Source organism: Oncorhynchus keta, chromosome 26 (assembly GCF_023373465.1).
Source record: "Oncorhynchus keta strain PuntledgeMale-10-30-2019 chromosome 26, Oket_V2, whole genome shotgun sequence".
Taxonomy (NCBI): domain Eukaryota; kingdom Metazoa; phylum Chordata; class Actinopteri; order Salmoniformes; family Salmonidae; genus Oncorhynchus; species Oncorhynchus keta.
The window spans coordinates 29,023,072-29,037,234 of NC_068446.1; the positions used below are offsets into that span (position 1 = coordinate 29,023,072).

General features: G+C 41.8%; 1 protein-coding gene across 2 annotated transcripts in view; it reads right to left on the reverse strand.

The window, feature by feature from the left end:
- Nucleotides 1-3,149: 3,149 nt before the first annotated feature.
- LOC118371595 (phospholipid phosphatase 2-like) overlaps nucleotides 3,150-14,163 on the reverse strand; it is a 33,847-nt gene continuing 22,833 nt past the window's right edge. For both annotated transcript variants that reach the window (XM_052480513.1, XM_052480512.1), the window contains exons 2-6: nucleotides 13,734-13,885; nucleotides 13,284-13,546; nucleotides 12,982-13,039; nucleotides 7,186-7,362; nucleotides 3,150-6,775 (exon numbers count right to left, since the gene is read on the reverse strand). In XM_052480513.1, the coding sequence (XP_052336473.1) occupies nucleotides 6,623-6,775; nucleotides 7,186-7,362; nucleotides 12,982-13,039; nucleotides 13,284-13,546; nucleotides 13,734-13,865 (783 nt within the window). In that variant the 5' untranslated portion in view covers nucleotides 13,866-13,885 and the 3' untranslated portion in view covers nucleotides 3,150-6,622. The remainder of the gene's footprint in view (nucleotides 6,776-7,185; nucleotides 7,363-12,981; nucleotides 13,040-13,283; nucleotides 13,547-13,733; nucleotides 13,886-14,163) is intronic.

The following is a 14,163-nucleotide window of genomic DNA, read 5'->3' on the forward strand; positions in this document are numbered from 1 at the left end:
ACTATGGAATGGATGGGAGTGTGTGAGTACAGTAAGGATTTGGAGGCACTCCGCCCTTTGGTTATTTTGCAGGATGAAATGTATGCACATATTTTTTATAAATATCTGCTTTGGACTGTTTTACAGTCAAACCCTACTAGACATGAAAATAATAGGCTTAAGGACGTGGTTACGCTCTGTAACAGATTACTTAAATGAATTGAAGCTTCCTGAAATAGATGCAGTGAAATGGACCAAAACATGTTAACATACTTGATAGCGAGGCATGTGACTTTTCTGTTATGACAATCAGTTTTGACTCAATTTCACTAAAGCGTTAGACAAGTCGACTAATGGAGTCATATGAAAAATATGACGGTGGACTAAAACTTGGTCAAATGACTCGGAGAAAGAATAATTATATTTCTAGTGATTACAATACAATTTCAAGAGGATTTAGAGTATTACCATCCATGACATGACGAATGAACACAGAACACAACAGTGAATAGACGCTATGTGGACAAGGCCACATGAGGGGTGGTGTCTCATTAGGAGCCAGCAGTGAGACAGAGAGCTGCCTGTAACAGGAGGTGGAAAACAACAGTGACTCAAGCAGTGGCAGCTTATTTTGTGGATACATTTTAAATTGGTAGAATGTAGAGCTAAGCTGAAAATGCCTCTATACAGGGATCCTGCATGAGAAAATACAACGTTAACCATGACACCTACTGTATATCTACAGTTGATGGTGGATACACTACATGGCCAAAAGTATGTGGACACGTGCTCGTTGAACATCTTATTCCAAAATCATGAGCATTAATATGGAGTTGATCCCCCCTTTGCTGCTATAATAGACTCCATGCTTCTGGGAAGGCCTTCCACTAGATGTCCACATACATTTGTATACATAGTGTACATTTTACATTCAATAGCGACTGGCAAATGAGTGAATGCAGCAGAATCATTGAGTAGTCAGACCACTATGTGTGAAATGTTTGAAAGGACACTGGCCTAATGGTCTTATCTAGATAACCTTTGAACCGGGCCATTTGATCAATAGGTCTAATCCCCTGTTTAAGTCTGATAACAGCTAGGAGCTAGTTACTGAGAGTGGTTGTTGAAATTGTGAGGAGCACTCACGTCCCTTGTCTTAAGCATGTGAACCATGAACATAAACAGAGACACACCCCAATGAAAGCCGCAAAATAACGACAATGAAAGCCGCAAAATAACAATGTAGGCTGAGGCGAAGAGAGACAATACAAGGCTACAATCTAACGTGCTCCAGTGTTTGCCCAGGCCTTCCAGCTTGGGACCGCATGGTCGTCACAGTGTGTGTGAGTCGGACCAGAATGAGGCGCACGACAGGGCTGGAGCCACAGCCCCAAACACTGCAGCCGGAGCCCATTCTCTCTCTGTCAGACTTCTAGACTTATTCCCAGCGGAGGTTTCTCTAACCACTCATTTGAGAAGCCACTTTTCACCAGGCACTGAGCCATTCACTCCTGGATCATTCATGTCTCTAGAGCTCAGGTGGGTTTTAAGGAACTGTGTGAATTACTGTGTTATTTGTCATGTATGAAGATTATGATACCTGTATTTTGGATTAATACTGAGATTTCAGGGTTATAATAAATGCACACCTGCAAGATTAGCCTAATCATATTTATCGTGAGGTTACCTCTCCAGTCAGATCTATGAATGTTCTTATTACTATGCTAAATAACAGGTTGAAATGTCTTAACATTTCAGCTATAGGTCCATAGCCTCACACTCATTGCTCTGAAATGTGCCTGTGTTACCATAGGAACAGATATTCAGCAAACTCGGGATACTATTGTATGCATGTGCTATTTATTATTGAGAAATGTAGCATTTAAGTCCACTCAGTACCTAGCTGCAACTCAATCAACGATTTACTCTCCTAACCACCTGACATTGAAAACACAAAGCAAGTTAGAGACATACTCAGGTATTTCGAAATAGGTCAGTAACTAATATTGCTTTAAATGAGTGGTGTATATTTGAGCTGCCAATAAGACTTTTAAAAATATGGGGTCCAATGTTTATTTAGATATGTATGTTTATTATGGTTGGGAGTTCCCATTCTCCGGCCCTTGTCTGAGGGGGTAGAGTCTTGCTCAACTTCTCCCAATCCCTGGAACTTGATTTCCACCTCAAGATAGCTTCTCCAAAGCTATACTCCATCACAAGAGCAGAAACCCAACATGCATTGATGATTGTGATATCTCTATTCATCTCTTTAATGTACACAAGATAAACTCCCTACAATGGCTAGTGAAAATACTCAGGGCGAAGTGCACACAAACAGTGAAGGAAACTGAAGAATCATTAAATATACCCTCCTCACACAAGAACAGAAACTCAGATAAGAGAACCATGGTAATAGCAGAACAATGAGCAAATAGCTTTTTACAGAGAATGTAGGCGAGGCAGGGTGTTTTTAACAGTCAGAAAAACTTACTCATGGGAATTCCACAGTCAATAGGAAGGATGTTAAACTCATAGGGATTATCTTTCTATGGTCAGGTTTTTCTCTCGCAAACTATAGACCCATAAAAGCAGATACCAATCCTTTATCAGTAGATGTATATAAGTTACTGTATATTTGTGAAATAAACAGTTACATTAATTTGTTTAATTTTAATTTCTGAGTGAGACCTTCCACCTCGTACAGTCAGTAATTGCAGAGGGACTGGAATCATCAAGCAGCTGGAAATCATGATTCATGATTATTATAAACAAGCTAGCTGGAGCATGCCCAGATTAGAAGGGATACAGCTTTTGTTAAATTGACACCATTTTGCATTTTAGCTAGCTCTAACCCTTTTCCTAACCTTAACCTATGTCTGCTATTTTAATTATCCTAACCTGCTGCATAAGTTCTCCTAACCTATTACAAAAAGTCAAATCTGACAAAAGCTGTATCCCATCGAGTCAAAACCAGACTAGATGGCAAGGCATCCCGTTTCTCTTATTGCCCAAAAATGTACTTCAAAACGCACTCTGATATCATACCCACCTCATCACGATTTACAAATCACTCGGACACAATGTGAGATCAGTTACATTTCACACTTCTGAACTCACAACGCAAAGACTCAGCTGTTTTGTTAATATGAAAATATAGCCTTGCATTGAAACATGGTGTATTTGGTATTTATTTAGATTCATTTTGTGCATACATAAACAGCTATGGATAGATACATGTACAGTGAACAGAACAGCATAATGTTTGACATACAGTTGAAGTCAGAAGTTTACATACACTTAGGTTGGGGTAATTAAAACTTGTTTTTCAACCACTCCACACATTTCTTGTTAACAAACTATAGTTTTGGCAAGTTGGTTAGGACATCTACTTTATGCATGAAACAAGTAATTTTTCTAACAATTGTTTACAGACAGATTATTTCACTTATAATTCACTGTATCACAATTCCTGTGGGTCAGAAGTTCATACACTAAGTTGACTGTGACTTTAAACAGCTTGGAAAATTCCAGAAAATCATGGATTTAGAAGCTTCTGATAGGCCAATTGACATCATTTGAGTCAATTGGATGTGTACCTGTGGATATATTTCAAGGCCTACCTTCACCCTCAGTGCCTCTTTGCTTGACATCATGGGAAAATCAAAAGAAATCAGCCAAGACATTGTAAACTTCCACAAGTCTGGTTCATCCTTGGGATCAATTTCCAAATGCCTGAAGGTACCACGTTCATCTGTACAAACAATAGTACGCAAGTATAAACACCATGGGACCACACAGCAGTCATACCCCTCAGGTCGGAGACGGGTTCTGTCTCCTAGAGACGAACATACCTTGGTGCGAAAAGTGCAAATCAATCACAGAACAACAGCAAAGGACCTTGTGAAGATGCTGGAGGAAACAGGTACAAAAGTATCTATATCCACAGTAAAACAAGTCCTATATCCACATAACTTGAAAGGTCATTCAGCAAGGAAGAAGCCACTGCTTCAAAACCGCCATAAAAAAAGCCAGTCTACAGTTTGCAACTGCACATGGGGACAAAGATCGTACTTTTTGGAGAAATGTCCTCTGGTCTGATGAAACAAAAATAGAACTGTTTGGCCATAATGACCATCGTTATGTTTGAAGGAAAATGGGGAGGCTTGCATGCCAAAGAACACCATCCCAACCGTGAAGCACGGGGGTGGCAGGAGGGACTGGTGCACTTCACAAAATAGATGCCATCATGAGATAGGAAGAAAAATTATGTGGATATATTGAAGCAACATCTCAAGACATCAGTCAGGAAGTTAAAGCTTGGTCGCAAATCGGTCTTCCAAATGGACAATGACCCCAAGTAGATTTCCAAAGTTGTGGGAAAATGGCTTAAGGACAACAAAGTCTAGGTATTGGAGTGGTCATCATAAAGCCCTGACCTCAATCCTGTAGAAAACTTGTGGGCAGAACTGAAAAGACGTGTGCGAGCAAGGGGCCTACAAACCTGACTCAGTTACACCAGCTCTGTCAGGAGGAATGGGACAAAATTCACCCAACTTATTGTGGGAAGCTTGTGGAAGGCTACCCGAAAAGTTTGACCCAAGTTAAACAATTTAAAGACAATGCTACCAAATACTAATTGGGTGTATGTAAACTTCTGACCCACTGGGAATGTGATGAAATAAATAAAAGCTGAAATAAATAATTCTCTACTATTATTCTGATATTTCACATTCTTAAAATAAAGTGGTGATCCTAACTGACCTAAGACAGTGAATTTTTACTAGGATTAAATGTCATGATTTTTTAAAAACTGAGTTTAAATGTATTTGGCTAAGGTGTATGTAAACTTCCAACTTCAACTGTACATGTATAATGGCCAACCAGGACCAATCCGCTAATGGGAATAGTATTATTCTTCTTTAAAATAATTGTTTTACCCCCTTTTCTCCCCAATTTCATGGTATCCAATTGTTAGTAATTACTATCTTGTCTCATCGCTACAACTCCCGTACGGGCTCGGGAGAGATTAAGGTCGAAAGCCATGCGTCCCCCGAAACACAACAACAACCCAACCAAGCCGCACTGCTTCTTAACACAGCGCGCATCCAACCCGGAAGCCAGCCGCATCGTGCACCTGGCGACCTTGGGTTGCGTGCACAGCTAGCGCTGCCCTAGACCAATGCACCACCCAGCAGGCCAGGAATAGTATTATTACATATGAAACACACACCACCCAGAACAAGGCCTTTTATGATGAAAACCTGGAGGAAACTCAAACCCCATAACATTGTGGTACTATTGCTTCATGGGTAAATTTGGGCTGGGCGATTCAGTAATACACAGGTGAGGCGTTACGCAACAACAACACTTCACTGAAGCTGCTCCAGGTGCTTATCATTTATGGAATTCAAAGAAAAGTCTTTAAATCTCTTGAAGTCCGTAGGACCTGCATCTTAGCAGGAGGCCCCTCTGAGTACCTTGCCATTCAACAGTCACAGGCCAGCTCTGAGTCAGCTCTCTGAGCCTCACAATTACTACCAGAGGTAAGCCTCTCTCTGCCACAGCTGACTGATCTGTCATCAGTCCTCCTGTCCCATGCAGGGCCAGGCCTGACATAGTCACTGTACAGAAGCATTTCTTCACAAATTAGCCCCAGCAGTCCACACAAGAAAGGAAAAATCCTTGAACTTTGCATAGAGCATTATACCAGCTTGCCACAAATGACTCGAATGGTAAGCTGTATCATTACAACTCTTAAAGGCTCATGTTAAGGCATCTGGTTTGTGTTGTAAACTTGGAATCGGATCCATTTGTGTCAATCTTAAAGGGCACTAGTCCAAGAAGGCACTGGTTTGATATGGGCCACAGAAAAAAATAACATACTTGAAAAAAGAAAAATGCCATAATATTAGCAAATACAGTATTTGTGGCTCATAGTGGCTAACAGGGGTGATTGTGATTGCACAATACCTTAACAGTGCTGGCATTATAGACATTTCTGACCTTGTGAATAAAGTCATCTATAAAATAAAAATGAATAGGCACTGTCCAAATACCTTCAAGGAGCAATGTTACTGTTAAAACATTGATTTCTTCAATTAAAAAAATAGAGTGATTGATGCCAGAATGTGCACAGCTAAAAGCAGAATTTCTCATTTTCAATTTCTAAAATCTTTATGCCAAATGTTTGCATTGATTGTTTGTGATCTAGTGGTATATCAAGCTAACACAATCAACATCAACATTTCTAAATCTCTGCAGTCCATTTCACATAGGTGAAACAATCAACATATCAATCCCAAACTCCCACTGAAGTTCAGATTACTCATATGACTAAAGGTGCACTAAAATGGGACTCATCTAGAAATCTTCTCTTCTGAGAATGGTCTTTTTTTGTTATCTGAACGTTTGGTACTCTTACCTAATCTATTGTGTTAAAAAAAAGCAACATAAAAACTTCTGAGACGAATATACTAAGAAACTAGTGAACATCAACCATGATGTCTCAATATAAAAGTCCTCTCCCACTCATGCGCTGGTGCACCCAGGACATAGAGGATTCTGGTAATGTGCGCAGCCCCCTCAGTCAGTCCAGTGGTTTGTGGGAGCTTGTTGTGAGAGTGGTTGACTGGGTTGGCCCCTCTCACACAGGCCCTGGGTAGCTGTAATGGTTGTTGTGATCTGCATCTGCAATCTGCAGGCTGGGTTTGCGGCGCTCCAGTTCCTCGTTCTCGACCGTGTCTGGGCTGGAGCAGTGGGAAGGACCCTGCTTGAATAAGTCTGACACGTGGCGCACCTGTAGGGAGGAGAGGAGTGAAATGGTGTGGGTCAGACAAAGTGAGAGGACCAGAGTAGGGCTGGAAAATGTGATTGTATACTGTATGTCTGGTGGCGGAGGGCACCATGCAGCTGCTCCACGTCTCAGAGGAACACAGTGCGTTGCATATGCCCTCCAGCTCTCTAACCAGGCCAGAGAAGTCATAAAACATTGGGCCAGAGAAGTCATAAAAGATTGGGCCAGAGAAGTCATAAAACATTGGGCCTGGGAGGGTCCCCAATTGCATGCAGTAGTCTGAAATACGAATCGCGGCTACGCTTTCCAATATGAATCACCCACGTCTCCGAGACTTCCCAAAGGCGCTGCTGAAAGGGCTTAAATAAAAACAGGGGACTAGGAACAATAACAAGCCAGCAGGCAACACTCACGTTGAGGATGGCAATGAGAGCGCCTTGGAGGAAGCCCACCAGAACGTCGCTCCAGTGGTGCTTGTAATCGGACACACGGGTGTAGCCCACGTACACTGCAAAAGCCACCAGGAAGAACTGGATTGTGGGTCGGAGGAGTCTGGCCCACTTTGCCCTCAGCCTCGCCTGGACATACAACTAGAGAGAAAGAGAGAGAGGATGTTTCAGTTCTCATAAGTAGAGCTATCTTTGTTTGAAGACTATTTGCTTTTACTACTGATTGAGGTCATTCGTGGTTTTTGTGTTCACAAGTGGTGAACCATCTCACCAAATAAGGCAATGTTATTTGACTGTAAACTGGCCCCAGTAACATTAAGCCTATCATCATATTTCAGTCCATCAAATATCCCTCAATGAACGTCTGAAACACAGCATTTGTTAGTAAATGTTATTTTCATGTATACAGTGTGTGAGAGTCCATTCTACAAGTGGCTAATATGAAAGCACATGGTTCAGCTTTTACAAAATGCTAACATCAGCAGGCTACATGTAGTCACTAGTCAGATAAACACGTAACAGGCAAGAATTGTAATCAATTTCTTTCTGTCAAGTGTGTCGTAACTTTGTTAAATACACATTAAATGAAATGTGATTTGATTTAGTCAGATAAACATGATAACAGGCAAACATTTAAAAGTTAAATGCCCCTTCATACTAAATCAAATCCCAATAAAAATGGAAATATGGTATGCTTTGAATTGCATAAACCATGAAAAGACGTTGAATGTTGATCTAATTTATGCCCAACTATGGACTGAAAACCATTTTCACAGAAGAGGAGAGTTGCTGCCAGAATGTCTAACTGGCACATTCATTTCTCTGGGCTGCTACCAGGCTCCAGCCATAGTAGGTGTGTAAATTGGCATCCATGCATGCCCCCCTACCGCACATACACTCAATCTCAGCATTCAACACTTGTAGGGAGATGGAGATATTAATCACATTTAATAGGGAATATCAAAGAGGAACAAAGCAGAGCAGATTACTGATTGCTTTGATTGGCAGTGAGGACCGAGTCGTCTGCCTGCCTTGTCCGTCTGTCAATGGCTAGATTTATTGCTGTCAATCAATGATGTCACACCATCTGGTGCTGACAACTTGGATGGAAAATGACTGAGGATAGTAGTGGACTGTATTGCCACTCCTTTTTGCCATCTCGTCAATCTAAGCCTACAGGAAAGTGTGTTCCCTCAGGTCTGGAGGGAAGTAAAAGTCATTCCGCTACCCAAGAATATTGAAGTACCCCTTTCTGGTTCAAACAGCTGAACAAATTAACAACTGACTTTCAGCACGCTGATAGGGAGGGGCACGCAACATGTATGGCACTGAGACAAATGACTGATGATAAGCAGAAAGAAGATTGTGGGAGATGTTTTGTTAGACTTCAAGTGCCGCTTTTAAGGTTATCGATTGTAATCTGCTGCTGAAAAAGACGTGTCATGGCTTTACATCCTCTGCCATATCGTGGATTGAGAGCTACCTACAGAATAGAACACAGAGGGTTTTATTTAATGGAAGCCTCTCTCACGTAAACCAGGTAGAGTGATGTACCTCAAGGCAGCTGTCTTGGTCCTTTACGGTTTTCTATTTTTACTAATGACCTACCACTAGCCTTGAGTAAAGCTTGTGTGTTTATGACTCAACATATAATAAACAGCTACAGTCAGTTTTAGAATGGGAGGCTAGTAATAAACTACACCTAAATATAAAAAAACAACTAAAAGCTAAACCCTAAACCTCATCAAAATATTTTAATGAATAATGTGGCAATTGAGTGAGTTGAGCAGATTAAACTGCACGGTGTAACCCTAGATTGCAAACTTACATGCTCAAAACATATTGATGCAACAGTTGCTAAGATGGGGAGATGTCGGTCTGTGATAAAATGCTGCTCTGCTTTCTTGACATTACAATCAACCAAACACATCCTACAGGCCCTAGTTTTATCACACCTGGACTACTGCCCAGTTATATGGTCAAGTGCTGCAAAGAGGGACATAGGGAAATTAGAGTTGGCCCAGAACAGAGTCGCATGGCTGGCCCTTAAATGTACACAGAGAGCGAATATCAAGAACATGAATGTCAATCTCTCCTGGCTCAGAGTAGAGGAGAGATGGACTGCAGCATTACTTGTCTTTTTGAGAGCTATTGACGTGTTGAAAGCACCATTCTGTCTCTTCAAACAGCGAACACACAGCTCAGACACCGATACATGTCCCACAAGACATGACACCGGGGGTCTCTTCACAGTCCCTAAGCCCAAACATAGAGGCTGGGAAATGCAGTGCATTGCACTGTACAGCAGTGTACTAGAGCCATGACCACATGGAACTCTTCCACATTATGGCTCCAGTACAAGCTAGCAGTGAAATCAGAAAAAATAAATAAAACATGGGCGGCAGGTAGCCTAGTGGTTAGAGTGTTGGACCAGTAACCGAAAGTTGCTGAATCAAATCCCCGAGTTGACAAGGTAAAAATCTGTCGTTCTGCCCCTGAACAAGGCAGTTAAACCCACTGTTCCCAGGTAGGCTGTCATTGTAAATAAGAATTTGCTCTTAACTGACTAGTTAAATAAAGGTTACATTATAATAAAAAATAAAACACCTCACGGCAAAACACGGACTGTAAAGACATGCATGCACACACAGTAATATTGTATTATTGTACATTTGCATAGTGCACAATGTATTTTGTGATGTATCATTTTATTTATGTTTATTTATTGTTTTGTTGTGATGTAATTGTTTTATTTTATAATGATTTTATTTGATTGTATTTGTATTTATTATGTAGATTGTTTTGTTATGATGTAGTTGTTTTATTTATGATGTAGACTTGGTATTCCCAAACTGGGTACTGGGGGTACGCGCAATGCTGTCGGGGGTACGCCAAATAAAAATGTGATTCACATTTTATTTTATTGTTTTAGTTGTGTTTGTTTTTGAAAAATGATCTTCACATTTTCAAACAGTCCATTTATATTTTCCAACAGGGCTATACATTTGTGTGAAGGTTTTTTCTCACCCGAGTAGCCTCTTTTCACTGCCAAAAATACAATTAAAACATCTAGTGTTCAGCGAAATAACAATGTCAAATTCAGGTAGCCTAGTCAAATAATTAACATCCAATCACATTAATCGTTACTCTCTCGTGGGAATCCCACTAACAGTCCGTATGTAACCAAATGTAGCTGCTGCTCATTCCGTTTGATCCAAAATGGATAAATGGTATAAAACAAATGTAAGGCCCGCGTCCATAGAGACACATACCAGCTCTACTGGTAGTACTGCTACTACCAGCAGTACTACACCTGCAACGGTCGACAACACAAGTTGTTTTGCTTCCAAGAGCACATCCAATGCTAGCATCAGTAAATCTACATTTGTTGATAGCCCAGCTAGCATGGACACTGACAGTTTCTAAGAGCTACTACCCCCTTACCCGGGAAAGCACCGAATAACAGACAGGGACGTTGGACCATCGAAGAGGCGCAAATATGATGAGAACTACATTGATTTGGGGTTCACTTATATTGGGAGTAGTGCCTTTCCTCAGCCAAAGTGTGTCATATGTGCAAAAGTACTATCTCACAACTCGATGAAACCTTCACTCTTGCGCAGACATTTAGAAACAAAACATGCCAATTTGAAAAATAAGCCACAGGAGTTTTTTGAGTGAGAATTAAGACGACTTTCAAGTAGTAAGACATGTATAAAAGCAACAGATACCATTAATAAGAAGGGGCTAGAAGCATCTTATATGGTGAACTACAGAGTGGCTAGGACAGGAAAGCCCCATACTATTGTGGAGGACTTAATTCTTCCTGCTGCTGCGGATCTGGCTGGGACAATGCTGGGGGAAAAGGCCAAAAAAACTATACAGACAATTTCTTCATCATCCTGGTATATGTCCGTTACGTTTATGAGGGTCAATTAAGGAAGACACCCTCTTTTGCAAACCACTGGAAACCAGGACAACAGGAGAGGATATGTTTAAAGTACTGGACAGCTTTGTGTCATCAAATGTACTTTGGTGGTCAAGATGTGTTGGTATCTGTACTGATGGTGCATAAGCCATGACAGAGAGACATAGTGGAGTGGTAATGTCACGTGCAAGCAGTTGCTCCCGACGCCACTTAGGTACATTTCAGCATCCACCGAGAGGCTCTTGCTGCCAAGGGAATACCTGACAGCTTGAAAGACATTTGGGACACTACAGTGAAAATGGTTAACTTTGTTAAAGCAAGGCCCCTGAACTCTCATGTATTTTCTGCCCAATGCAATTGATATGGGCAGCGACCATGTAAAGCTTTTACAACATACAGAAGTGCGCTGGTTATCAAGGGGCAAAGTATTGACAATTTTTTTTAAATTGAGAGACAAGCTTAAAGTTCTTTACTGACCATAATTTTCACTTGTCTGACCTCTTGCATGATGATGAGTTTCTCACATGACTGGCCTATCTGGGTGATGTTTTTTCTCGCCCGAATGATCCAAATCTAAGATTACAGGGACTCTCCGCAACTATACTCAATGTGCGGGACAAAATTGAGGCTATGATTAAGAAGTTGGAGCTCTTCTCTGTCTGCATTAACAAGGACAACACACAGGTCTTTCCATCATTGTATGATTTTTTGTGTGCAAATGAACTCAAGCTTACGGACAATGTCAAATGTGATATAGCGAAGCACCGTGAGTGAGCTGGGTGCGCAATTACGCAGGTACTTTCCCGAAACGGATGACACAAACAACTGGATTCGATATCTTTTTCATACCCGGCCTCAGTCCACTTACCGATATCTGAACAAGAGAGTGTCATCAAAATTGCAACAAGCGGTTCTGTGAAAATGTAATTTAATCAGAAGCCACTGCCAGATTTCTGGATTGGACTGCGCTCTGAGTATCCTGCCTTGGCAAAATGCGCTGTTAAGACACTGATGCCCTTTGCAACCACGTACCTATGTGAATACCGGCACAGACTGTGTGGAAAATTATTTAAGACAGAGACTCTCTCCAATACATTGCAGAGTTATGTGCATCGTTTCAAGCACACTTCTCATTAACCTGTGGTGAGTTATTCACAATTTTCGATGAACAAATAAGGTTTCATATGTAAGATGGGCAAATAAAGAGTAAAATTATTGGTCATTATTATTTGTGCCCTGGTCCTATTGTATAAGAGCTCTTTGTCTCCACTGGCTTCCAGTTGAAGCTCGCATCCGCTACAAGACCATGGTGCTTGCCTACGGAGCTGTGAGGGGAACGGCACCTCAGTACCTCCAGGCTCTGATCAGGCCCTACACCCAAACAAGGGCACTGCGTTCATCCACCTCTGGCCTGCTCGCCTCCCTACCACTGAGGAAGTACAGTTCCCGCTCAGCCCAGTCAAAACTGTTCGCTGCTCTGGCCCCCCAATGGTGGAACAAACTCCCTCACGACGCCAGGACAGCGGAGTCAATCACCACCTTCCGGAGACACCTGAAACCCCACCTCTTTAAGGAATACTTAGGATAGGATAAAGTAATCCTTCTCACCCCCCCCCCCCTTAAAAGATTTAGATGCACTATTGTAAAGTGGCTGTTCCACTGGATGTCATAAGGTGAATGCACCAATTTGTAAGTCGCTCTGGATAAGAGCGTCTGCTAAATGACTTAAATGTAATGTAAATGTAAATGTAATTGATTCCATTTGAGAATGTTCAATATAAGGGTGTTTGTAGTCGATATTTGCGTCTGTTCCATGAGCCTTGTATACTCACTGCTAGAAACAGCATACAGTACATCCCGAAGGAGGAGTGGCCGGAGTAGAAGGACAACCTGGAAAAATGGGAAAAAAATTGATGTTCTTAAAAATGGTCATGTCAACCTGTCATGACTGTTTGGAGACTACAGTGGATCTATTCAGTGTGTTTCTACCAGAGCGTTAAGCTGTGGTCACCAACCCTTGTCCTGGTGAGCAGCAGTTTGTGCAAGCATTGGTTCCAGTTCAGCAATAACCACTAGCATAGAGCAATGCACCGGTCAACAATATTCCCCTCATACCCTGTATCTCAGTAACTACCTGGACTCAGTGACGTCATGAGAGTTGCCGGTGCAGTTGATATCCAGCATGTAGCCTTTGCAGACCTTGGGGTTGCAGACGGCCATGAAGTTGGGCCGCAGGCGTCCAATGGTGAACTTAGCCAGGTCTGTCAGTGATTGGCTGACAGCTGCTCCGAACAGGAAGGTACCTAGCACCTTGTAGAGCGCCGCCACGTACCCGTTGAACTCAGAGTTAGAGTGAATCCTCTTACTGTAGACCAGGTAGGCCTCTCCTGATGCTAGCTATGGGAAGAGAAAGAGAGAGGAGCTTGAATTACATCTAACCTTCCAGTATGACAGGTAATATATGGTTTGGTCCACTGGCTACATAGACAAACGCCTGTTTGTGACACAGATCTGGGAATCAATGTCGTCAGATGTTCTTTATCTCACCTAGGTGTCAGAGAGGAAAGTATAGGGCGGGACTCACGATGACGACGGTGCAGGAGATGGTGACTGCAGCCAGCAGGCCGTGGGTGATAGTGTCATGTTTGAAGGGGTACTTGATGTCCTCATCGTCACAGTACACACCCCTTTGGTAGGGCCGGAAAACTACGGTCATAATGAGGAAAGGCAGTGCAGCTATGAGAAGAAAGAGCAGGCAGGCAACTTGTTAATTCACTCCAACTTGAAAAATGATGTCTGCAACAATTGTATGGATCCAACTGCTGACATAAAAATGAATGAAGAATGAAATTATGTCCAGCACCTGAACTAGCAGGATGTGAATTTTATTTTCTCTTTCATTATTTTACTTCAACTACCAGCATCGACTTTTCCTATAATAAAGGGTGATAAAGTACATCAGGAGCGATTAATGATAATGCTGTTGATTCAAGCTAACGTATATAAAGATTTAC